General features: G+C 38.8%; 2 protein-coding genes across 4 annotated transcripts in view; one reads left to right on the forward strand and one right to left on the reverse strand.

Annotated features, from left to right (window-relative positions):
• The window catches only part of LOC126282259 (zinc transporter 1), a 268,171-nt gene extending 259,315 nt beyond the window's left edge, over positions 1–8,856 (reverse strand). Inside the window, exon 1 of one of the 2 annotated variants that reach the window (XM_049981856.1) lies at positions 8,534–8,856. The gene's annotated coding sequence lies outside the window, so the exon portion shown is untranslated. The remainder of the gene's footprint in view (positions 1–8,533) is intronic. The other variant, XM_049981857.1, reaches the window with a different exon arrangement.
• Positions 8,857–8,889: 33 nt separating this feature from the next.
• The window catches only part of LOC126282260 (mitochondrial inner membrane protease subunit 1-like), a 56,488-nt gene continuing 38,838 nt past the window's right edge, over positions 8,890–26,539 (forward strand). For both annotated transcript variants that reach the window (XM_049981864.1, XM_049981863.1), the window contains exon 1: positions 8,890–9,089. In XM_049981864.1, the coding sequence (XP_049837821.1) occupies positions 8,970–9,089 (120 nt within the window). In that variant the 5' untranslated portion in view covers positions 8,890–8,969. The remainder of the gene's footprint in view (positions 9,090–26,539) is intronic.

Here is a 26,539-nt window from a genome sequence, read left to right on the forward strand (position 1 = left end):
TTCTGATCCAGTAGCCTTTTCTCTGTTGTACTATTTCAGTGGCTTTTCTATCCCACAGTCATTTATTTCTGTATCTGTCATTCGGGCATTAGTAAGACGATTTAAAGGAGAAGTTACAGCACAATCTTTCTCAATGGAAAAGTTTTGGAAAAGGTGGTTTAGTCTTTCAGCTTCCTCTGAATCACCCTCCGTTTCGATACCATTAAGGTCACAGAGTGTCTGGACATATGTCTTCGATCTGTTTATTCATTTAACGTAAGATTAAAACTTCTTACGATTTCTGTGAAATATGCATGGTGTGTTGGGTCAAAGTAGAATGTTATGGTTGCCAGGAATGATGACAGTCACGAGTATAATGTTATCGCACTATATCTAATTTTGACATACAGGAAAGGATTAATTTATATTTCCTTAGCGATAAAGTTTTAAGTATGTACGTGTTTTGCGTTGTGGGTAGTAAGAGAAAAGGGAACTGGTGCCTGTTCACATACTGGAGAAACGCAGCAAAGCGGACAATTCGTAGCCGGCTATTATCAAGGGAAGTTAAGAAGCTGGCCACAAGGAAGAATTTACTTTGTTTAATGAGGATGATGTTTTTGTGTTTTGCACTTTCTATGGATAGCGGAAGTGGTAATAAATGTCAATTACTGATAAAGAAAGGGAACAGATAACAATTTTGGAAGTGAGTCTGATCTGAATGAAGTTTTTGACACCTATTAAACGGCGAGTACTTTGAGATTTATTTGATCAGACAGTACCACTGATAAAATTCGGTCTATGTCAGACTTTTATTTCCGCCAGCGACATAGTCCCGATCGATGAACATTCAAATATTTATTCTGGAAGGGTAAAGTAACTGCTCGAATTAAATTGTTCACTGGATGACCAAAGTCTTGCCAAGGAAGTTTACATGTTGGAAGCATATAACTTCTTGAAAACACGGAATCACTGAACAACTAGAAGTGACTAAGGGCTATTGGAAATAAACTGGTTGACGGAAAATGAGGACAAATAAGGTTCTACCGCTGACTCTTGAACGGTGAAAATTTTTGCCTTTCAGCTGTGAATAGGTAACAATTGAAGGAACGTTTCAAAGTTTCATTACGTTTTATTACCGTTCTCTTACGTAAATTAACAATGAAATATCAAGGACGGCTGATAGATGCTCTTGAGTGGAAAATGTTTTAAAAATATTCGTCAAAAAGGATAAGTCTGAAGAAACACGTGCTAGCAAGCTCAATTGTTCGGAAGTAAAAGATATTAAGAGTGATCACGCAATGCGACATTAATTCAGTGGAAATTTACTTGAGACTAAATCTCACGGATGAACTGTCACGATCAATGAGCACTAGTCCGACTAAAAATTTTTGAATCAAAGAAGATAACTGTAACCCAGCGAAGCATTAACTCCAATAGAGTGCATGGCAAGGAGTATTTCGTATTGATCCCTCTACAGAACAATAGAGGGAACATTACGATGGCTCTCCTTACATTAATTTTGGTTTCGTTCGGATTTTTTTTTTTATCGTTACTAGTAGGTTCTCTCATTAGCTACTCAAGGTTATTTCCAGATAAGGCATTTAAGCAATTTACATTATTCTCTGTCCTCACTAGCCGCCTTAGTTAACTTGAATGTACACTTGTAGGTTGGTATCTCCGACGAATACTATAACATGACCAGGAAATTTACATGAAATATTCCTGGCATATATTTCGCCCATACTGCTCCAGAGGCAGGGGGTTCTATAGAAGCACATAATGACTACGTTTGATCCACCTTTAAACCTTATTTTCAACCAAATTATTTCGCTGTCTGAACCTGTACTAACCTCATTATGTGTATTTTTACGGCTATAAACGCATATTTTCTTTTTGTCACGACGAATGCAGGAGGGTCGCAACTATGTCAGACTGTGGCACTTTTTTTTATTATTATGGACTCTGATACTTATGTAAACGTCAAATGAAGTACTGACACTAACTTTTTGGTAGATGAGCAATCGGTAAGCTGTGTATCATCTTAACATATACACTGTCTGCTCCTCAAATGACTGCTGTTTCACCATGTAAGCGGCTGTTTAATGATTATAAAAAGTTCACGTTTAAATACTATGTGAAAGATCATATACATCGTAACTGCAGCTATAATTCAACTTTGGGAAGATGGGTATGACGTGCTTTGAAACTGGGCCAGCATGGCAAGCGGACGTGGAACCAGAGCGATAAGCAGTTGAGGTGATATGGAGGAGGCCTTAAATGAGCACAGATAGCACACCACAAGGCCAGTCTTTACATTACTCTGGAAGGCAAAGTACTGAAATATTCGATAAACTAATGAATGGCGTGTGGTGGTGGTGTGGCCTTCAATCCGAAGATTGATGCAGCTCCCCACGCTACAATGCATGCTGTGAAAGCCTCCATCTCCGAATAACTACAGCACACTACAATAATTTGAACCTGTTTGCTATATTCTTTCCTTGGTCTCCCCCTACAATCGTCCCCACATTTGCTGCCATTACCACATCCACAATTCCTCGATGCCTCAGAACGTGCCCTATCAATGGATCGCTTGTTGTAGTCAAGTTGTACCATAACTTACTTTTCTCACCAATTCGATTCAGTACCACCTAATTAGTTGTGCGATCTATCCATCTCATCTTCAGCAGTCTTCTATAGCGCTACATTTCAAAAGCTTCAACTCTCTTCTCGTCTGAAATGCTGATCGTCCACATTTCACTTCCGTACAAGGTTGCACTACAGACAAATGCCTTTAGGAGGACTTCCTAACACTTAAATTTATTTTAATAAGTAGTTAACTGGAAATAACTATTCATTAAAATGTCATACTGCAAGATATATTAGGCTGCAGGTCCTAAAATACGGCAATTATATTCGAAGTTCACATTTTTTTTTTGTGTGTTTTCTTACTGTAGCAAATATGAATTTTATATCCTCTGTATCTTCGGTTATTTTGCGGGCAAATGCCAAAACTCTTCGACTACATTTAGTGTCTCATTCATTTCCTGATCTAATTCCCTCAGCATAGCCTGATTTAATTGGACTACATTCCATTGCCCTGGCTTTGCTTTTGTTGACATTTATCTTATGTTTTCAAGACCCTATCCAGTCCGCTGAAATGCTCTTCCATGTCCTTTGTCGGCTCTGACAATGTCATCGCCAAGCTTCAAAGTTTTTATTTCTTCTCCCTGAACTTTCATTCCTTTTCTAAATTTCTCCTTGACTTTCTTTAGTATTATGTCATATGAGCCAGATAATCTCGTGTAAGTTCCTCTGCGAACACCAAACTTGGAGAAGACGTTAACGCTTAAACTCCAGGAAACAGCATAACATTACGGTACTTACATTCACATCTATCTCCACTACATATGTCACAGTTCGGTGGGTGGGGTGGGGAGGAGAGGAGCAAGGAGGAACACAGTGTACCTACTAACGTTTCTTCCTTCCTGTTACATTTGTGGATGATGATCGGGAACTAGAACTACCGGTTTGCCTCTGCGTAACCCAGAATTTCTCTATTTATACCCTCGCGGTCATTCTTGACTCTTACTGGAGCGTGGAATTTTCAAAGTACGGCTCTTTCTGAAACAGAACGCATTTCCTCTACTGCCTCTGTGACAATTTTGCGCTGATAAAACCAACTCGTGAAGAAACCTGCAGCTGTTTGCTGAATTTCTACCTGTTCCGTTAATTTTGCTGTTTGAGGGTCCCACAACGAGAAACAGACCTGAACAGTTGATCGTACAAGGGTTCTGAAGGTTTCCTCCTTCGTTTATGACTTACACTTCCTCAGTGTTCTTCCGACAAATCTCCGCCGCCTGTTATTCCCACTGGAAGACTGATGTCACGTCACCTTTGATAGGTTCCGGTTAGATTCTCTTAGATACTTAATGGTTGAGAGTTATTCAGTTCCTGTTGCTCCATCACGTAGTTCGTCGGCAAGCGATGTTGGCTCATTTTTCGTCTATTTAAGAACACTAAATTTCATATAAGTTTAGTAAGCTGCCATCCTATCTGCTAGTAATATGTTGTTGGACATTTGCAATACTCGCTCCATTTTGTTAAAATACTCTAACGGTGTGACCTTCTCTCAATGATTTGAAAATTCGCTGGGAATTACACGTGGTTTGAATTCCATGTTAGCCCTTTCGTGGTTGATGGGACAGGTTTGCCCCACTACAGTAATACGCAGTTTCGTGCGTTGCGATGTCTATATATCTCTTATCTGTCTAATACTAGTATGAACCGATGTGCTTTGGAATTTGGAGAAAAATATTACGGACCACGGGCTAGATATATAGAAGACTGTGAGTGATCAAATGGGACGGCGTGTGTTTACAGGTGGCACAGTGCGCCTATTTCACGAAAATCAGATCAAATCACCATCGCTATCGTCTCCATCCCAAGAATGTCTGAAGTAAGTAACTATTTTCTTATACATCACAGACATTGATTTGAAACATTATTACCCACCTCGGCAATTTTGATGGCTTGCACATCAATTTTTATTAGTGGGACGTATATGCCCCATAAAACTTCACAGAATGTTGAAAAGATTGGTGTGTGTATGTGTGTGTGTGGTACGTCAAAGCCATCTTCAAACGCAATGTCGAAAATTTGTGTGCAATATTGTGTCCTTTTCATTACCGAGAGAATAGATGTGTTTTGGTACTGATTTGTTACGCTTTTCCCATAACAGACATGCTCATAAAATCATTCTAAAATTACACATTTAACGTGGATCTAGCTGCGTTCGGGGGACACACTTGTCCCATTTTGCCGTATTTCTTAATCGGTCAGCTAAAGTTTTTTATCGCAAAGGAAGGCAATTTTCAACCATGTATTTTTCAGATATATGCAAAATAAATTTTAACCCTGGAAGGGTTAAACCGTAAGTCCCCCTTTCCCTGGTACGATTACTGTGGTGGGTTAGGGACTTACCAAGCAATGGCTCGTTCGAGGCTATTATGCTTCAAAGTGGTACTATAAACCTTCTGAAGATCGGGGGAAAAAAACCATCCATTGTGTGATAGGTGCACAAGTATAGTTGCTGTGTACACGCGTACGTCACATTGAGCACATCAATGATGAAACGGTGTCTTTTGAACTCACAGTGAAAGTGACAATGGAGTTAGATAAAAAATACTGAACCCAGTTTTCAAATGTTCCTTTGCATGGAAAGATACAGAAATATTGTCCCAGTTTATTTCCACAACACTGAAAAGATGAATGAAATAGGTATTAGTGTTATTTGCGTTGAGAAACAGTTGAAATGTTAAAAAGGGCCTGACAGACTCAGTGTCAGATTCTACATCGAATTTGCGATTGAGTTACCCCTCTCTTAATAACACAATCTAAGATAAACAACGGAAAAAAAAACGACGCACCACGAAGGAATTATCCGAATGGGATGGAAATCGGTAGATATAATGCACATGCACAGAAAAACAAATGATTACAATTTCCGAAAAATGGATGATTTATTCAAGGAAAAGAGCTTCACAAATAGAGCAAGTCAATAAGGTGCTGGTCCACTTCTGGGCTTTATGCACTCAGTTAATCGGCTTAGCATTGACTGAGAGTTCTTGGATGTCCTCTTGAAAAATATAATGCCAAATTCTGTCCAACTGTTGTATTAGATCGTCCCACCACTGTACGGCTTTGCCTCCAGACAGGTCCTCACTAACCATCATGCTTCAGTTCCAAGTGGGACTCATCTCTAAAGGCAATTTACTCCACTCAATGAGATCTCAGGTCGAAGATACACCTCGAACAGCGATGGGATTCCAACCTGATGGTCACCCGCTTACGGTTTGACAAACAGGATTGGCGGTCTGTAGTGTCATTTCTTTTCATAGTAGGACTCTCTGGTTGTCATCGGCAGCACCGTTACAGCTCAGCGCTACGTCGACGATATTCTACGCTTCGTTTTGTTGCCCTTCATGCCAAACCATCCTGGGCTTACATTTCAGCAAGATAATCCCACATGCACACGGCGAGAGTTTCTACTGCTTATCTTCGTGCTTGCCAAACCCTAACTTGACCAGCAACGTTCCCAGATCTTTCCCAAATTTGGAACGTTTGGAGCACTATGGGCAGGACCCTCCGAGTGGCTCGGGATTTTTACGATCTAACGCGCCAACTGGACTGAACCTGGCACGATATCCCTCTGGAGGGCATCTAATAACTCTGTCGATCAACGCCAAGCCGAATAAATGCTTGGTTAAGGGCCAGAAGTGGACCAACGCACTACTGAGTTGCTCAATCTGTGGAACACTCTCTCTTAAGTAAATCATTAATTTTTTCTAAAACTATAATCATTTGTTTACCTGTACATGTACATCTCACATCTACCGATTTCCGTCACATTCAGGTAATTTCTTTGTGGGTGGGTGTCTTTTCTTTTTCAAAGATTATATAGAAGCTCCGTTTAACAAAAACAAACTGCGCAGTGGTTAGAAGAAAGCACAGTTCACATTCGTCTACAAGAAGGGCGAACAAAATTATCGCCCAGTTTCGTTGACGTTCATCTCTTGTAGAACCTTAGAAAATACTCTTTGCTCAAACATAATGAGCTATCTCAAACTAAACGACTTCCTCCAGCCATCATGGATTCCGAAATTATGCGAAATCCAAATTGCTCTTTTCTCACAGGGCATCCTGAAAGTCATGGACCGGCAATCAGGTAAATGCTGTATTTCCTGACTTTCAAACAGCAACTGGGTCAGTACCGCAATAATGCTAATTATAAAACTACAGCCGTACGGCACATCAAACAAAATTTGTGACTACTTGGAGAATTCGTTGATAGGTGGGATGCAGCTTGTCATCTTGGATGGTTGGAAATTTGTGAGAAGGTCTTATGGAAGCAAACTTCCGAGGTCATCGGCTCGAAAATGGTTCAAATGGCTCTGAGAACTATGGGACTTAACATCTGAGGTAATGAATCCCCTAGAACTTAGAACTACTTAAACCTAACCTAATTACATCACACACATCCAGCCCGAGGCAGGATTCGAACCTGCGACCGTAGCGGTCGCGCGGTTCCGGACTGAAGCGCCTAGAACCGTTCGCCCAACAAGGCCGACGGAACCCTGCTCTTCAGTAGAATGGGAATGTGCTTAACCACAAGCGGATGTATTTAAGTCATTTGCTGCACTAAAGTATTAGTTTTTGGACAGGAATACTTGAACAGAGAGCCATACAACGGGCGAATGCTGACCATGATTGTCACTTAGCTTTCTTACAGAGATCTATTCGGTTTGGCGCAAGAGGATTTTATTTTGGCGCATGTCACCTGCTGTGCAATTAGCATGCAGCATCAGTGCAAATACTTAAAACACGTGACTTGTGTAACTATAAGCCAATGTACATTCTCATGGTGCTACTGTGATAATCCTAAAAGCACGGTCTAAGCTCTTTTTGTATGATATCGTCTTTCGATCTTACATGAATATTTGATACAGTCAAAAGTACTTCCAGTCTCTATCCGATATCAAATTACAGGTGTGTAGTTGAATAGTTGGAAATACTAGGTTGAACCTATTTTTTATTTACTGTGTACATTCCAAATAATTGGAGCACTGATAACGACAACGTTGTTGTGAAGGTCAAACTGAGGGCGACGACAATATTTCTAATACTACTGTGTATAAATATAATAAATGTTGTTTGTTTTTAATGTAATAACAGCACATACAATATGTTTGCTTATGACTAGGTTCCGGCTTGGGTAAACAATTTTTTCTCCTATCTTCATGGGTTAAAAGACGAAAAAACTGTGTGCGCTCAAGGCGGAACCCAGTCAAAAACAAATTTGTAAGCACAGACGGATACAAGTCTGAACTTCACCCTTACGATGAATACGGTACATATACTGTTCGCACTTGTGGAAGCGAACGTGTCACTGGGCATCGTACCATAAACTATCATTAGTTGAGGCATTGAAGTTCCTTACTACACACTACTTCTAATGGAAATAATTTCACCAGTAGCAGAACTTGGCGATAAATCAACGTGAATGCCATTATAATAGCGCACTGTTTATTAATTGACAAGTTAAATCCAAGAGTTTGGACTAATAGCTTCCATGAAACAGCTTAAAAAAATTAAAAAGAATGTTGTTACTGCGATTATTTCTGTCGATACCTCTGTCGTTGAAAGCATAAGTTGAGATCAAATGAACCGTAATAAAAACAACAAAAAATATAGAAACCTAACACCACTACAGACACATTTTCCAATAAAACAATGATAGACCTCGTATCCAAGACAGAATTTACAAAATGTCATTTCTTTCATTAAACTTTTTAGACTTATCCTGTTACTCTTTTAACCAATACCTTTAACTCTATCCGGCAGAACACTTAAATCTACAGGAAAATGTTAACAGTGACACATCGTACAGCAGACGGGCACGAATGGCATTTATTTATCGAAAATAATACTGTCGTTTAGAAAACATGAATCAGTTCACTGAACATGTGAACATTAGTACGACAGAAAGAACTCTTACCAGCTTCAACCAGCCAATGAATTCCTCCAAGTAGATGATTCTAGATTATATTTACAGCTGTCATCTTAACGTCCACTCGAAATATTCTTTCCAAATTTTATTCATTTGCACTGATTCACCACCTGCATCGCTTATGGAATAATAAGCGTTGCTAAGCTCACGTTTCACAGATAATCATTGCCTTAGTAAACAGCATTGAATTCCACTGAAAATTCCACAACACACTCGCTCATTCCAGTTTCACGCGACTTGCAAATCTTTACCAGAGAGTAAATGAACTCGACAAAGCACTCCACTAGAAGATACTTCTGTCACATGTGTATACAAAACAACATCGGCGAATTTAAGAGCATAGTATACACGATGCTAACATCTTTGGAAAGGTGTTATGACCGCAGATTTAAAATTGAATTTAGGATAATTTTATTGACAGTTCATGGCATTTGTTAATTATTTGAAACAGAGTACCGTGAAAGCAATTAATGTACTAACGTATGTGGTTCAGTACGGTTGTATAATGCATGTTACGGTCGAACATGTTGCAGACTTTGTCGTTGTAAGTGTTTTCAATAATTTATACTTCTTAAGTGTGATGTTACAGCAAACTAAGGTGTTATTCCTTGTGCTGCGGATGCTGTTTTGTAGGATTTATCGCCTATCAAAGAAAAAATAAAGGGATTTGACGCTCCAAGAAGTCAGGTAGTAGTAGAACTGCGTACAATGCCTACAAAAACTTTGGATTTAGAAGGTGTTTATTATCAGGAGTGAGTTCTTGCTGTACGGACAGAAAGTGCAATGCCAAATGTCTGATTTTTTTCCGTATGTTGGTGGGAGGTGAAGGTTAATGTGCAGTTACCAGGGATGTTACATTATTTCCACCATATAATTACTATCACCTACTGTTTAGTTAACTGCCCAATAAAGTGTAAGTATATTGGGCTCCCATGTCAGTGGTGTGATATAGCGAACAGGTCAAGAATATAGTGCCACATTACTCCGACTTACATACTGAATAGTAAATGTTTCACTCATTTGTGGTAATAGTTCTGTACCACTATCATTGCATTTGCCAGTTTTAATTTTAATTTTTTTTTACCATCTATATATACCGAACATGATGTATGTTGCTACACAAAATTATAGTTTTTTTTCTCTGTTAAGAACGCTGCGATCGGTACAGTGTGTCAATATACAGCCTATAAGTTTACGATTTCTGTATTATATTCAACACTTTCAGTAGCTTGAATGTCGATAAGTTTTTAACTGTCATGAATCAAGGTATTGGTACAATTGTATTTGTTTCGCTGTGGATTACCTTGTACTTTGGGCCATACCTTATACTCGTGGTCTAACTCCAAGGGATGAGAAACGAGGCTTAAGTAACATATATACAGTGGAAGGCAAGAAAATATTTGTTTAATAATGTAACTGTCAAATATATCTCATATAACCCTTCGAAACCGAAGCTTATGAGGCCCACCTGTTCTTAAAAAATGATTAAAAATTCGTAAAAACCTTAAATCTTTCAACCAGATTTCAACTTCCTAACCTTTTTCTTTCATGAAACGCTGAACCCATAAAAACATATAGGGAAAGACAATTAACCCTGTTTTCCACACATTGATGATAAAAACTACAGTTTCTTCTTTTTGTACCTCAAATTCATTGGTTTCTGGAGACCACACAAACAATGAAGTCCTCTTCAATCTTCCAACAAATTTGTCTGAATACTATCATTTAGTACTGATACTACTTCACTAATGCGATGTCCTGCTGTGTATCGTTCTGGTATTTTTCTGCTGTTTACCTACATCATGAGTTTTCTTGACATGTATCTTCATCCTTTCCTTTTATCTCTGTACACTTTCCTAGATTGTTCTCTAGTTCTATCACTTCTTTTTCTGGGATGTTAATTGGAATTTTGCACTTGTTCAGTTTTTTGCCACTGTGCATAACTTTTTTTATGCACATCTTTCAGAAACAGCATTATTTCTTCCAGAGACTTCGGCGTAGTGATGGCTGGGATCTCCAGGTGAATTGGAGTTGAAAGTGGCCCTTCACTGGACTCGTAATTCAGCAGCTAGCCCAGGATTGGTTCTGTCAGTGATAGAGTAAACTAAATATTCACCATCAGAAAATATGTTTGAATTGATGGTTCATGTTCCTGATGGTAAAGTGATAAAAGGAAATTACATGTGAGGGAGTAAGAGCCAAAGTATAGACCTTCCCAGTTGTTTAAGCTGAACTGGAAGTTGTCAGGTGTTTTCCTGGTTGATTAGTAACCATATTTTACAGGTTCTGTTCTAGTATTTCTTTAGTGGGCTAAACACAACTCTATCTAGATGCTGGAGTTTGTGATTCAGTAACCCTATCATTGTTAATGGTTTCAATCTTGAATAGGTCACATGATTATCCACAATCAAAACAGTTTTTTCCTTGTTTTACATATTTTATGAAGTAGTGCAAGAACACAAAAAGCATCACTCCTATTGATACCCATACCAACACATAACTCTTGTGAGGAGGTCTATGCAACACATGACCTTTGAAAATCACTTGTGGAAATAGAAATGCATGGGGTAGAGTGTTTCTAATTACATTAATATCTGTGACAATTGTGATATTAAACCCTGTTTTTGTGGATGCTTCACTGTTTAGGATCAATAATCGTTGGAGACTTGTTTATAGATGAAATCCCAATCTTGTCCACTTTATAATCATAAATTCATTAAAGATGTATTGCATATTTTATACAGAAGGCAAGCATTATATAGATCAGCTTTATGATGGGCCTAGTCTTATTAGATCCAGATGCTCATGTGATACTACTTGGAGATGATGTTCGTAATGATAACTCTAGATTATGCTCTAGAAAATTGCCTAGGTTTTATTCTCCAACTTGACATTTGGTGTACCATGAATCTTAATACCACTTTGTTCTGAACTTCATGTATTGACAGGTTACCTTCATAACAACTTGTTTTGAAAGACTGACATGCATTTAACTGATGGTCATGAGATACCTTAGAGACTCTTCTTCTGTAGTAAAAACCTGACGAACGAAACTTAAAAAAGAGAATCCCCGCTCTTCCAGGATGCATCTATAAGAATTGAAAGGGTTGTTCTAAACACACTGCACACTTTTTAGCTGCTGCCCAGATGGACATCCCATTTATATCAACCAATAACAAAGCTTCTCTTAAATTTTCTTTTGAAACTATGGGTCAGATGGGTTTCTTCTTAATTCCTGGCATCTAAGATAACAATGAAAACAATTATTACAGACTACATTAAATATTTTAATATATTTTGGATTAAGAGATTGAATTAGAAAGAATGTAAACCATTTTATTGTAACTTGGACATTGATAGTGCATGTTACAAGGATGTGTCACTGCAACTGTAGGTTAGGTTTTATTCAAAGCTTGAATTTACACATAACAGCTGTGATCATTATAAGATAGATTTATTTTTTATTTGGTACTTGTAAATAGAACAAGTCACCTTAACCTAATATCTTAAGATATTTAGTTTAAGCTTAGTAAAATATTTACAATATGAAACATTACATTGGCAAATGTGATAGTAATATCGCCTACATTTGTAGAGGGAAGTCCTGATGAACAGGTATCCAGGCAACACTCACATGTAGAAGTGCAAAATTGGAGTACTTTACTGCATAATTCACTGAGCATGTATATGGAGGAGCTTGGGTAGCTCAGTCACTTGCCCGCAAAGGCCCTGAGTTTGAGCCTTAGTCTGGTACACAGTTTTAATCTGCCAGAAAGTTTCATGTCGATAGACTCTCCCCTACAGAATCAAAATTTCATTCTGAACTCATGTTAGAAGGCAACTGATGACTCTAAAATGTAACATAAACAACAGTGTTGCCACCAGGTTTTATTGACATTTTAATTCTGTCAGAGACATCAAAGAACTTGGAAGAGCAGTTCATCAGAATGGACAGCACCTTCAAAGGAGGATATAAGATGAACATCAACAAAAGCAGTATGAGGGTAATGAAATGTAGTTCAATTAAATCGGGTGATGCTAAGGGAATTAGATTAGGAAATGCGACACAGTAGTAAATGAGTTTTGTTGTTTGGGAAGCAAAGTAACTGATGATGGCTGAAGTAGGGGGGATATAAACTGTAGACCGGCAATGGCAAGAAAATCATTCCTGAAGAAGAGAAATTTGTTAACATCAAGTGTAGATCTAAGTGTCAGGAAGAGGGTTGTGAATTGTCCGATATAGTTGCGGTGGTGGGAGTGATAACGGGTACAATCTCGTTCTGGGTCGAGGACTGGGTGCACAAGAGGCCGATTAACCCTGAAAATTGAGAGGGGTTTCCTCCCATGTTACAAAAACATTTGACTGTTTGATAGAGCGCCAACAATTCCCCGTCATAGGCGGACCATTTGCAATGCAGTGCTGAGTTTCTGCGAGAAGAACCAGAGTAGTTGCTGCTGACTGACTATCCTCTGCTGTAAAACCACACCAATAGTTTTTTTTTTTTTTTTTTTTTTTGCGTCTTGTATAATAGACAAAAAGGTGCCAAACATATAGGGTGTGCCAAGATTACAGCTTAGTATAGGCAATCCTTTATTTTATCAAATGAGTGTTGCATCTGATTGGTCCACTGCAGTGCTTACTTACCACGAGCACTCTTCCCGGTTAAAACATTTGTTAATGGTGCTTGGATTGTGACTGCTTGTGTTCTGTGGTGACATTAGAAGTCTGTCATGCCCAAAAATGACAGTCGTGGAAAGTTATCAGTCTGGGTACCTACTCGATAAGGTCTGTGTCTTCTTGTGTTGGTCTAACATCTGCCCATGTCACCAAGTGACCTAGAAACGTTAGGTGTTGTCTGTGTAGTTTGCACTTTCCTTCATTGAAAACTATTCTGAATTGCTCCAAAGCCTTGAATATTTGCTGGAAGTGATCTTCGCTTAAGAAGAAGATGAGACTATGAGGACATCTCCAAATAGGGAAAGCAGATAGGAAACTTAACAGGGAATTCTGTCAGTGAAACATTACAATGTCCGGGCAGCATTTTCAGCTCAAATGCCATGAAAATAAATTGCTACAGCTCAAATTGCTCAATAATAGCTGTTTTAGATGTGCCCTCTGGGGCCATAGGAGTTCATAACAGTGCCTTCAGACAGTCGAGAACACTGAAAACTGATTAACTGGCTACTGTGTTGGCATAATGCTGAATGTCGGGTATTGGGTATCTATCTGGGATTGTGTAAGAAGAATAATTCAGAGCCTGGTTATTCCCGCATAACCTGTAGGGGCCTCACCCCGTCCCCTCGCCCGCCACCGGATGAATGAGGAAAGCCGCAGCACTGCCCAAAGGTTGCACGATTCCTGAGTGCCTCCCAGGAGGGAGTTTGTGCTTGGCTATGATGAGGCCACAGCCTTTGCAACTCATCTTTCCTTTCTGTGCTGAATATCTATCCTCCTGTCTTGAATGTTTTCAGGAACATGTGTTGCAGTGTCAGTAGCCCAGCATGGGAACAGTCTCTCACCTATTTTTTCTTTCTTTATTCATTCCTCGTCTTCTCCCTTTCCTACACTCCGGCGTTTGATTTTTCTGTTTTTTCTTCCTCCACGTGCACTCCTGAAAGCCAGCTTATAGATTTGTTGCTTAACAGGTGACTGTGTAATGTGTTATTCCCAGCCCTTGGTTGACAGACAAGGTTCACACTTACCCTCTGGTATAGCCCGGGCCCTAGGAGGGGTGATTGCATGAGCTGTTACATTCCCAGTTTTTAGTTGGTCCCTCTACCAGGAGTTCAGGAGGTGTGAACTTTCACCTAAGCCTGGTGCACCCCCCTCTGAGGGGGGGCTCCCAGTTTGAAGGAGCACACCATCGGAGACACTGACAATCATGGGGATTTTTTTGCAATGAGCCAATCACCATCTCAGTCTGTGTCTACCAAACATAAACAGAATGAGGCTAAAGATCCAAAGACTCTCCCAACTGTATCTCAGTTCCTTATGAAAACATGTACCAAAGTGGGTCAGTACTCTGCTATAATTAATCAATTTATTATGCAGAAAGGTGTTGATGCAGTTCCAGTGCCCACATGAACTCTTTCTCTCACATTTGATCAAGTAGAGCTTCCACCGAAGCTCAAAGCACTCTATGAAGTTATTACCAGTGTCAACGTTACAACCATACTCGCATGTCCTGTCAAAACACGGCCAAATGTGATACTCGTGGTAGGGATGCTCCCAAGGACAATTGCCCGTCTCCTTATCCCTGCAGTACCAATTGTAATGATGACCATGCCATGTCCTTCCGTGAATACCCTGTGTATCTTGAAGAGAAGGCTATCCAAATGAAGGAGGAAGTACCTTACTTTTGTTGGCTAATCGGAACTGTGGAATCTTAGCATCTGGCACTTCCAGTACCATCCTTACTACGCCTTGCTCCACAGAAGACATGGCCACACAGTCTTGCAACCTCCAGTTCACTACTGCAGCTGTCAAACCGCCTGGTATGATGGTACCTTCACAATTGCATTCTCCTCCAGTTGTGCAACAGGACACCAAATCTTTGCCTCCGGCAGTGAAATCACCTGCTACAAAACCGTGGATGCCCCTCTGTCCTTACAGCTGATGGACACTGACTCGGCATAATGACCAATTCTGGCCTGCTCAGTCTCCATCCGGCCTCTTGTAATACTCTCTTTCAGTGGAATCGTAATGATTATAATCATCATCTTCCAGAATTTCTGTCTCCTCTTTTTCTCTACTTTGTTGCTTGTGCTACATTTCAGGAATCTTGTTTTGTAGATATTCATTCACCTCTTTCAGTTTCCAGAACCTTGTTAGTCTTTTGTGAGCCTCTGGTGGTGTCTACATTGGTTTGCATGGCTGCTGTTAGTTCCTCAGTTCCTCTTCACGCTGCACTGGGAGTGGCTGCCATTCAGATCCATTTAGACTGCCTCATACACGACCTGCACTCCTTCAACAGATCCCTTCCCCTTACTTCTCTTTGCGAATTTTAACACCCATAACCCTCTGTGGGGTGGTACTGTAGCCACTGATCAGGGAAGGATTATTGAAGACCTGCTGACAGATCGTAATCTCTGCCTTCTCAACACTGGAGCCCCCACACACACTTTAGTGCAGCACACAGCACTCTCTGTCTGTAGCCCTTGATTCCTCCCCTCTGTTCAGTGGGGAGTTCATGGTGATTTGTGCAACAGTGATCATTTTTCAATTGTCCTATCTTCTCTCCACCATCCCTTGCGTGGAAGCCCTCCCAGATGGGCCTTTGCTAATGCGGATTGTGATGCCCTTTCCCCAACCTCCATCCCTACCTTTCCACTACACGATGGCCTTGATGAGTCTGCCTCTCAAAAGGACTCTGCCGTCCTTTGCCAGACACATGTGGCTGGGCCGAAGTTATCTCCTCCATTGCAAGGATCTGCCCCACTTTCATTGTGGTGCCCATTTGACTGTGGTCCACATTTTGCTGGACTAGCAATTCCTAATGCTGCTGCTGCTGCTACTGCTGCTGCTGCTGATGATGATGATGGATTTAAGAAGACTAAACCTCTAAGGCCATTAGTCTCCTATTCATTGCTCAGGACGGAATCAGCATACCCCATTTTGTGCACACTGGTCCTTGTTGCCAATCTACTGGGCTGATTTGATCTGGGGCCGGCACAGTTTCTCATCCTGGAAGTGGGCACTTTAACACACATGTCAATAATTAATACTAACTGCACTGCAAACAATTTGGGTCAATATGACTACTATATCATAACCTCACAAAGCTCCAGCTGCTATCATTAAAAGATTTTAAAATAAAAAAAATGATCTTGTTGATTAGTGAGGCTTCAAAGCATTTAAGTAATGCTCTGGTAACTAAATTTCTGTCTGTACAAAATAATAATAATAATAATAATAATTATTATTATTATTATTATTATTATTATTATTATTTTTAAAGAGAAAGATCCATTTCCATTGCTTGGATTTAAGGAGAGGGAGTAGATTGGGAATGGGGGAGGGAGAGAGAGAGAGAGAGAGAGAGAGAGAGAGAGAGAGAGAGAGAGAGAGAGACAACTAAGATGGTTAGGATGGAAGTGTTTATTTTAGGCAAGTCAACAAAACTACACCCCAAAAAGGGTATAATGCGTGAAACACAAGGAAAGAAAATGCCAAGGTCTACCGAAGGTCAGTAATGCGTAGACAGAGAAAAAAGGAAGAGGAGGGAATGGAAGAAAGGCAGGCGAATAAACTGTAAAACAAGGTCAACCCCTGAAGCATTGTGTGCTAACACCAGGGGTAGCAAGTCAGGGATGTAAAGAGTCCATCACAGGATACCCTACTAGATCTGTTGCTAGCCATGGTTTCCTGCAAAGCTTAATAAATATTGAGAACATGTGAGAGTAGTGCAGCAGAATTCCAGTATCCTCAGCATGGCTTAAGTGCCGCATAGATCACCAGTGGGTGCTAGTACACATTCATTAACAGAATGTGAATAGCACAAAAAAATTAATTTTAATGTGTTTCATTGGGAAAATTTAGGTTTCCAGCATTAACAAGTATACAAATGTTGCATTTTAACAAAAATATACCACCCTAAGAAATATCATTCATATCCAGGACAGTAAAATAAAACCTTTGTCAATGTTCAATATCGGACATGTCAAAAATTTGAGAAATATCAAACCTTGGCACTGATGCACTTTTATCATCTTTAAATGTAGGTTTGTTATTTGCACTGTTATTTCTAAGAATTGTCACTTCGTGTCCATCAATGTCTGCTGTTCAATTTTTTTCTGTGAAGTACTAGTGGCATGTTGGTTCTAAATTTAACAACAGAGGAACCCACATGAATATCTTTAGTAACGCTTGTGCCCATTAGCTTCATCATTTAAAGTGTGCTCAGGAATGACTCTTGCAATTTTCCCTGAAACAAAATTAAACACAACTCTATTTTTTTGTGCTACAATGGTCTTTACTAGCGACTTGCATGAGTAGCAATAAGTACCCATGGCCTGACAGCTTGACTGGCATATTGATAATTTTGTATATAGAGCACTGCATAGAGTTTTGATTAAAATCTGGAGAGTGGTGTTAGGTGACTGAATATTATGGCTTTCAGATAAATTATACTATTTAAGCACCGCACGTGAGAAAGTTAACAGAAGGCACTCTCTGTTCCACATTTAATTGGTGGTTCAAGTGACGTCTTGTGGTAGTGATGGGAGTTGCGAGATAATGTGCTGTGCTGACTGCCCAACTGCAGTGCGAGCCGTGGCCTCTTACCAGTCACCCGACTCCAGTGTGATTTCATTTTCTGTGTGATTGTTTCTTGCAATTGCCTCCACAACCCTTAAACATTGCCTTTATACCAAAAAATCCATTCTTATCAGCTTTATATCTCATACATCCTTTATTGTAGGTCATTTAGGGAGTTGGCAGTAGCTTGTGCTGGCCTCTCAGTACCAGTAACGTGGCGCACACAAGCAAGCAAGCATAGCTAATGCACACATGCCTGCCAACTCCTGCATCTCAGGCTAAAATGCCAATATATTGCTGTAAGAAAGATAGATAGATAGATAGATAGATAGATAGATAGATAATTTAGGGGGATAGGGCAGTCAAAAATCATGAATATCTGTATCAGTATAGCATTAAGTTATCAGCTTAGGGATCCTTAGGACAAAATGTCATGACAAGTGATTTCCTCTCTTTTTTTTTTTGACAACCTGATAAGGGACATTGCATTAGCAGCCTGATATTTTCCACCCAAAACCACACACTATACTGTACATCTCTGTCAATAATTTTCCCCTAAGCTTATACCACAACATATTAGGCTAGTATTATATATAATGTTATTGCTTTGAACTCACTGCGCGTGTTCCATTTATGAAGAATTATTCAGAAAAAAGCATACAATTTAATAAATATCAAAACTTACTTCAAATACAAAAAATCTGAGTTTCTCTCTTTTTCTGAATATCTTTTTTCTAGTATGTTGGAATTGCAACATTAAGTCCAGTAAAAGTGGGGAACAGTAATCCACTTTCAGTGTTTTTCAGCTCATTGCACAAGTTGTAATGAAATAAATCAAAGGTTAAGCAATGGAAAATCCAGGTGGGAATATCAACAGTGTAAGGAAAAGATAGGTTGCTACCTAAAGATAACACATTAAGTTGCAGACAGCACAGTTAAGACACTTACACAGTAACTTTCAGCCACAGCCTTCGTCAGAAAAAGAAAGAGGAACGCACTCATTCTCACAGGCAAGCTCACCTCATGCACACAAGACCATCAACTCGCACAGCTCAGATCAGAATGCAGCGTTCTTGTCCAAGCTGCCAGAGTTGGTGGTCTTGCTTGTGAGAATGAACTGTGTGTGTTTATTTTTGTGACAAAGACCATAGCTGAAAGCAAATGTGTAGGTGTCTTTTAATTATGCCTGTTGGTAACTTGATACATCATGCTTACAGTAAGTACCAGTCTATCTTTTCCACGTATTGTTAATTTGAAGGTTAAAGTTTTAAGTTGCTGATTATGTGCACATTGCACAATTTTCCCTAATATTTCATACTTATGACACACAGCTGTATTGAAAATGTCTGTAGTATTTTTTTTTAAATAATGTAGACTTATTTGTTTTGCTGTGATGGACTGGGACAATAAAACAAACATTTGTTGATAACATTAAAAGGCATCTTTGCATTACACCATAACAGTTAACATTATACATGTTAGTAACAGAACACTTAAAGAATTTATAAAAATATGAAAATTAATCATAACATACTATAGAAAAATTGTCTTCTTGAAACTGTTTCTGAAGAGCTTGAATTCATATTAACATATACCTTAATTTTCATCCACAATTAAGAAGAAATTGCAGTGCTCCCATGTGGATTTTATACAGAGTATACAACTTTGAACTTAACTGCAACAAATTAATTTCCAAAAACAAAATATTAAAGAAAATTGAAGAGTTTAGTTTCACTTCTGTCGGAATGGCTGAATATGATTTGCTTGGTTACAGTTTGCAAGGAACCAAACACATTTTCAAGTAATGATACTTTTAAATGTCGTCTTCTGTCAGGTGCAAGAAACAACATTTGTGGCAATTTCAGTACCAAGGAGTAAAAATGTGACTGAAATGAACTTTATATGTCATATGGCAAGACAAAAATTACAAGGATTGCCAAACTGTGCCCGCACATTCGACAGTGGGATCCTATGCGTTGTGACATGGAATCCAAGGGGGCTATCATATATTCTTGGGAAATCTCCCTTCTTGCAGTAGGTGTAAAAGGATACAAACCCTCAACAGTGCATTGTGGAATACTGTGACAAAGAATTTGCTGGTCAGCCACATACCGAACTTGTTTAATTTATGACAAATCAGAAAAGAGGCAGGCTAGCAGAGCAGTAGAACCTATTGATCTCTGAAGATTATCTCAAGCATTGCAGCATTTGGTATACAGCTGGGGAAGAAAGCAGGATAAGTTGGAGAAAGAGAGAACCAGCTGGTCATTTCTCCACTGAAAACTGTGAAACAGTTATAATTTAAGTTGATGTATGATACTGTTGCTGTCAAAGCTGCTCCTGCCTATATCTGACTGGATATTCCAGTGTTAGGACTGGAACAGGATGTGCTGGGTGTATAAACTGTGCTCAGTTTATTAAAATACCCATGCATAATAGCTGCAACATTTGAAGACACATTAATTACACCTGCAGACGAGTTAAAATATTCTTGCAAGTCTTAATGCTTTGCAAGTGCAAGTTTGTTTTCCACAAAATAAAAGTAAATTATGAAGAAAATATATGCTGAAAGGTGACAAATACAGAAATATGAGCCAGGTGTCCCTGAGATTTGTCTCAAAAGAGATTATTTCGGTTATCAGGTGGCTAATGACGTCACATTCTTGGCTGCCGTTGCGTAAGTCAAAGTAAAGATTGCTGTGGAGGGTGAGCTGTACAAATGGCTATTAACTGTGCTTCTCTGGCAGAATTGTTTGCACACATTACTGTATCACTGTAATACTAGAGGTATTGTGGGTGACAGTGAAGTCAGTCAGTCTTCTTTCTTTAAAACTTAAGGAAAAGTCAGTTTCAAATCCCTATATAGCTATCCTAACATGGAGTTTACTAAAGTTTTTGACAACTTCTGTGATAGTTTCTTCACCAAGCTTAGTGCCGATTTCCTTCTCAAAGTTAAGTTAATGTTTCGGCTTTCCTTGTTTTGGAAGCTTTACAGAAATCAGAATTTTTTAGTAGCTTTTAAAATAACTGGTGATTTTGTTACTCCCTAATTTCACGTGGAACGCAATGTTTAGCAGTTCACCAATTCCAAGAACTTGAAATGAGAATGCTTTGCATTTTGGAGGAAACTGGTGGCCTTGATATGAATAATAAATTGTAAAATTCAGTTTTGGGAACATAAAATAAATTTTCACCATAACAATGAGTTTTAGATTAATTCTACAACGATTTGATCAGGAGGCTGTGGCTGGTTCTCAGGACTTTCAATATTTACAGAGTTTTCTAATATGTAGATATTAATATGTCAGTATTAATAGTAAGCTCAGTTTCCAGATGATACGGTTATCTGTAATGACGTACAGTCTGAAAGAAACTGCACAGAAATTCAATCAGCTTTTGAAAAGATTTCAAAGTATTGCAGAAATTGGGAACTTGCTTTAAATGTTCAGAAATGTATAACTGTGTACTTACAAAAATGGAAGAAAATGTTGTTTCCTATGACTACAGTAGTTGGTGGTGGTGGTGTGGTGGTGGTGGTCTTCAGTCCAAAGACTACTGCAGCTCTCCATCCTACTGTATCTTGTGTGAGCCTCTTGATCTCTGAATAACTTCTGCAACATACATCCTTCTGAATCTGCTTACTGTATTCATCTCCCTCTATGATTTACCCACTCACTCTTTCCTCCAATTTGAGATTGGTGATATCTTGATGTCTCAGAATGTATCCTAGCAACCAATCCCTTCTTTTGTTCAAGTTTTGCCATAAATTCTTTGTCTTCCCAATTCTGTTCAGTACCTTCTCATTAGTTACGTGATTGACCCATCTAATATTCAACATTTTTCTGACGCACCACATTTTGAAAGCGTCAATTCTCTTTTTATCTAAACTGTTTATCCTCAGTGTTTCTTTTCCATACATGGCTACAGTCCAGACAATAACCTTCAGAAAAGACTTGCTCACACTTAAATCTATACTCATTTTTAACAAGTTTCTCATCTTCAGAAATGCTTTTCTTACCATTGCCAGTCTAGTTTTTACATCCTCTCTACTCTGAGCATCACCTGTTATTTTGCTACCCAAACAACAATACTTGTCTACTGCTGTGTTCCTTGTTTCCTAATCCAATTCCCTTAGCATCACCCGATTTAATTTGACCACAATCCATTATCCCTGTTTCGCTTTTGATGATGTTCATCTTATATCCTCCTTTCTCCTTTGCTCTCTGACTGAATCAAAATGTTGTCAGGAAACCTCAGTTTTTATTTCTTCTCCCCAAACTTTAATTCCTACATATTGAACAACATCAGGGATAAACTACAATCCTGTGTCTCTCCCTTCTCGACCACTGCTCCCCTTTCATGCCTCTCGACTCTTTATAACTGCCGTCTGGTTTCTGCACAAATTGTAAATAGCATTTTGTTCCCGTATTTTATCCCTGCCACCTTCAGAATTTCAAAGAAAATATTCCAGTCAACATTGTCAAAAGTTTTCTCTAAGTCCTCAAATGGTATAAATGTAAGTTTTCTCTTTCCTTGACCTATCTTCTAAGATAGCCAGAGTCTGTATTGCCTCATGTGTACCTCCATTTCTCCAGAATCTAAACTGATCTTACCCAAGATCTGCTTCTAACAGTTTTTCCATTCTTCTGTAAACAATTTGTGTTAGTATTTTGCAGCCATGACTTATTAAACTGATTGATTAGTAATTTTCACACCTGTCAGCAACAGCTTTCTTTGGAATTGGAATTAGTACATTCTTCTTGAAGTCTGAGAGTATTTTACCAGTCTCATACATCTTGCACACCAGATGACAGTGTTGTCGTGGCTAACTCCACCAAAGGTATCTGTAATTCTGACAGAGCATCATCTATTCCCAGGGCCTTGCTTTGACTTAGATCTTTCAGAGCTTTGTCAATGTCTTCATTTCTCCCCTCTCATCTACATCTGTTTCCTTTTCTGTAATATTGCTTTCAAGTTCATCTCCCTTCTATAGACTCTCTATATGCTCCTTCGACCTTCTGGCTTTCCCTTCTTTGCTTAGGTCTGGTTCACCAGCCGAGCTCTTGATATTCATACAGCTGCTACATGTGTCCTGCGCAGCAATATTGCAATTCCTGTCACTCATTTTTTTAATGGTTTGCATTCCCTTTCACCTGCTTCATTTGCTGCATTTTTATATTTTCTCCTTTCATCAGTTACATTCAATGTCTTTTGTTTTCCAAGAATTCCTACTTAGCCTTGTCTTTTTACATATTTGATCCTCTGCTGCCTACACTATTTCATCTCTTAAATTTACCCATTCATCTTCTGCTGTATTCCTTTCCCCTGTTCCAGTCAACCACTGTATAATGTACCCTCTGAACCTCTCAACAACCTCTGGTTATTTCAACTTATTGATGTCCCATCTCTTCAATTTCCTACCTTTTCCCAGTTTCTTCAGTTTTAATCTACAATTCATAATCGATAAATTGTGGGCATAGCCCACATCTGCCCCTGAGAATGTCTTAAAATTTAAAATCTGGTTCCTAAATCTCTGTCTAACCATTATGTAATCAATCCGAAGCTTTCCAGTGTCTCCAGGTCTCTTCCATGTATACAACCTTCTCTTATAATTCTTAAACCAAATGTTAGTCATGATTAAATTATGTTCTGTGCAAAATTCTACTAGACAAATTCCTCTTTCATTCCTTTCCCCCATCATGGTTTAATTTTTATCTCCTTTATCTATCTGAATAATTTCTATGATGAGATAATACATTTCATAAATCTCCTCGTCATCTACAGAGCTAGATGACATATAAACTTCTACTGTGGTAGATGTGGGCTTTATGTCTATCTCTGGTACAGTAATGCAGTCACTGTGCTGTTCATAGTACCTTGTCGACATTCATATTTTCTTACTCATTATTAAACCTGTTCCTGTATTACCCCTATATGATTTTGGATTTATAACCCTATATTCACCTGACTATAAGTCCTGTTCCTCCTGCCACCAAACTTCACTAATTCCCACTATATCTAACTTCAGTCTATCCATTTACCTTTTTAAATTTTCTAACTTACCTTCCCAATTAAGGGATCTAACGTTCCATGCTCCAATCTGTGGAATGCCAGTTTTGTTTCTCCCGACGTTGACATCACCCTGAGTAGTCCCCGCTCAGAGATACAAATGGGGGACTATTATACCTCTGAAACATTTTACCCAAGATGATGCCATCATCATTTAACCATACGTTAGAGCTGCATGACCTCTGGGAAAATTACGGCTGTAGTTTCCCCATGCTTTCAGCAGAAATATTCAGTCAGCTTGTGAAAAGATTTCAAAGCATTGCAGGGATTATCAATTTGCTTTAAATGCCAGAAATGTAAAACTGTGTACTTAAGAAAATGGAAAAAAATGTAGTATCCTATGACTACAGAAATAACTAATTAAAATTTTGTCAACTTGTACAAATATGTGGCTGTAAGAATTTTTAGGGTTATAAAATGAAATGATACACTACTCACAGTCATAGGTAAAGCATGTGGCTGACTGCAGTTCATTGGTAGAATGCTAAGGAGATGCAATGAGTCTACAAAGGAGGCTGCATACAAAACACTCATGTGACTCATCCTAGAATATTGCTCAAGTGTTTGAGATCCTTACTAAACAGGGGTTGAACAGATACAAAGGACAGCACTAATGTTAACAAGTTTGTTCAACCCTTGGGGGAGTGTCACAAAGATGTTGAAAGAACTGAATTGGCAGACACTTGAATACAGGTGCAAACTATCACAAAAAAGTCTCTTGGAATATTTTCAGAACCAACTTGGATTGATGAATCTAGGAATACACTACAACCCCCTATGTATTGCTTCCACGGTGATCACAAAGGCAAAGTTTACTAGACTAGTTAAAATGTGTACAAAGCTGTCTAAGCAATCGTTCTTCCTGCACTACATATATGAGAGGAATGGGAAAAATCCCTGATAAGTGGTACAATGGGACCTACCCTCTGCCAAGCAGATCACAGTGATTGGTGGGGCGTAGATGGAGGTATGTGATATTTCTTTGTGAGTATGTTTTGTTCCTTAATTATTACACTATGTTTAATAGCATTTACAATGCACTGCCTTCTGTGCAGATTTTCCCTCACGGAACACTTATTTAATTCACAAATGTGGCTTTACCCGAGAAAGTAAAAGTCACATCCTGTGTGAATACAATTGGTCCTTGAACAATGGAAACTCCAGGCAGGAAAAAAATAGATTGCTTTTTACTGTTAAGATGATATGTTAAGTTGCAGGCAGGCACAATTGAAAGGCACTTGTGCATAAGCTTTCAGCGATAGCCTTCACCAGAAAAAGAGAAACATGCACCATTCATTCACACAAACAATCACACGGCATGCACATGACTATCAACTCCAGCATCTCTGGCTCGATATGCCGGAGCTATGTATGTGAGTTGCACTTGCTTGTGCAAATGAATGACATGTGTTTCTGTTTCTGACAAAGGCTGTGGCCAAAAGCTAATGTGTAAGTGTCTTTTAATTGCACCTATCTGCAACGTAACATGTCATATTTACAGTAAGTAGCAATCTACCTTTTCCTACATTGTCAAAAAGTATTACTGTAAAACCAGAGAACTTGAGTGACAGATACATGTTAGGGAATTGTTCTCTTTTTATCTTATTGAAAGTCTTATTAATGATTTCGTTGAGAGGTACTGTGTTGTTTTGCATATATTTGAGATTCTAAACATAACATTCCAAGAGGTTATACTGGAAAGTGAAAACTTCATAGCTAAAAAGCATTGACATATCGGGGAACCATGTGTGTTCAAAATGCATTTCTATATGGAGGAGTGCTGTTATTCTGCGGTCCTTGTGACCTTTCACAGGCTATGTTTTCCACTCAGGCTTTACCACTGTTGATAAAAGTAGCATGTAATCATTCTTTGATATTTCATCAGTTTTCAAAAACTCAATGAAAACCACTTCAAATTTTACTAGGCACATGGATACCTTGTGAATACTTGCTCCTTATCACAATAAGAAGGCTTTTAGGAATGTGACAACCAAAGATCAATCCTACATTTCACCCCTTCGCATCCAAAATGTAAATGTTGTTAAAAATATACATCTACATCTGCATGGCAGAGAGTAACCTGTACCACTGTTAACGAGTTCGTTTCTTGTCCTACATGCAACTAGAGCAAGGAAAAAAGACTGTCTATATGCCTCCATACGAGCCCTAATTTCTTTTATCGTACCATCATGTCCCTTATGCATAAGGGCAGTAGAATTGTTCCTCAGTCACCTTCAGATGCCAGTTCTCTAAATTTCATCAAAAGTGTTCTGTAAAAGAATATCGTGTCCCCTCCAGGTATTCCTACTTAAGTTCACTAAGCATTTCCGTAATACTCATATATCAGACCTAGCAGTAACAAACCTAACAGCCTACCTCTCAATTACATCAGTTTCTTCCTTTAATCCAATCTGGTAAGGAATCGAAATATTTAAGTATTACTCAAGAATGAGTCACATCAATGTGTTCATGTGGTCCACTCTTATAGGTCAGCTACACTTTCTGAAATTTCTCCCAGTAAACCAAAACTGTCCCTTGTGTGCTTGTTCCATTTCATATCTCTTTACAGCAGTACGCCTAAATATTTAATCAGTATGAATGTGTGAAACAGTAAACAACTAACACGGTATTCAAACATTATGGGATTGTTTTTCCTACTCATCCACATT

Source organism: Schistocerca gregaria, chromosome 7 (assembly GCF_023897955.1).
Source record: "Schistocerca gregaria isolate iqSchGreg1 chromosome 7, iqSchGreg1.2, whole genome shotgun sequence".
NCBI classification, from domain to species: Eukaryota; Metazoa; Arthropoda; class Insecta; order Orthoptera; family Acrididae; genus Schistocerca; species Schistocerca gregaria.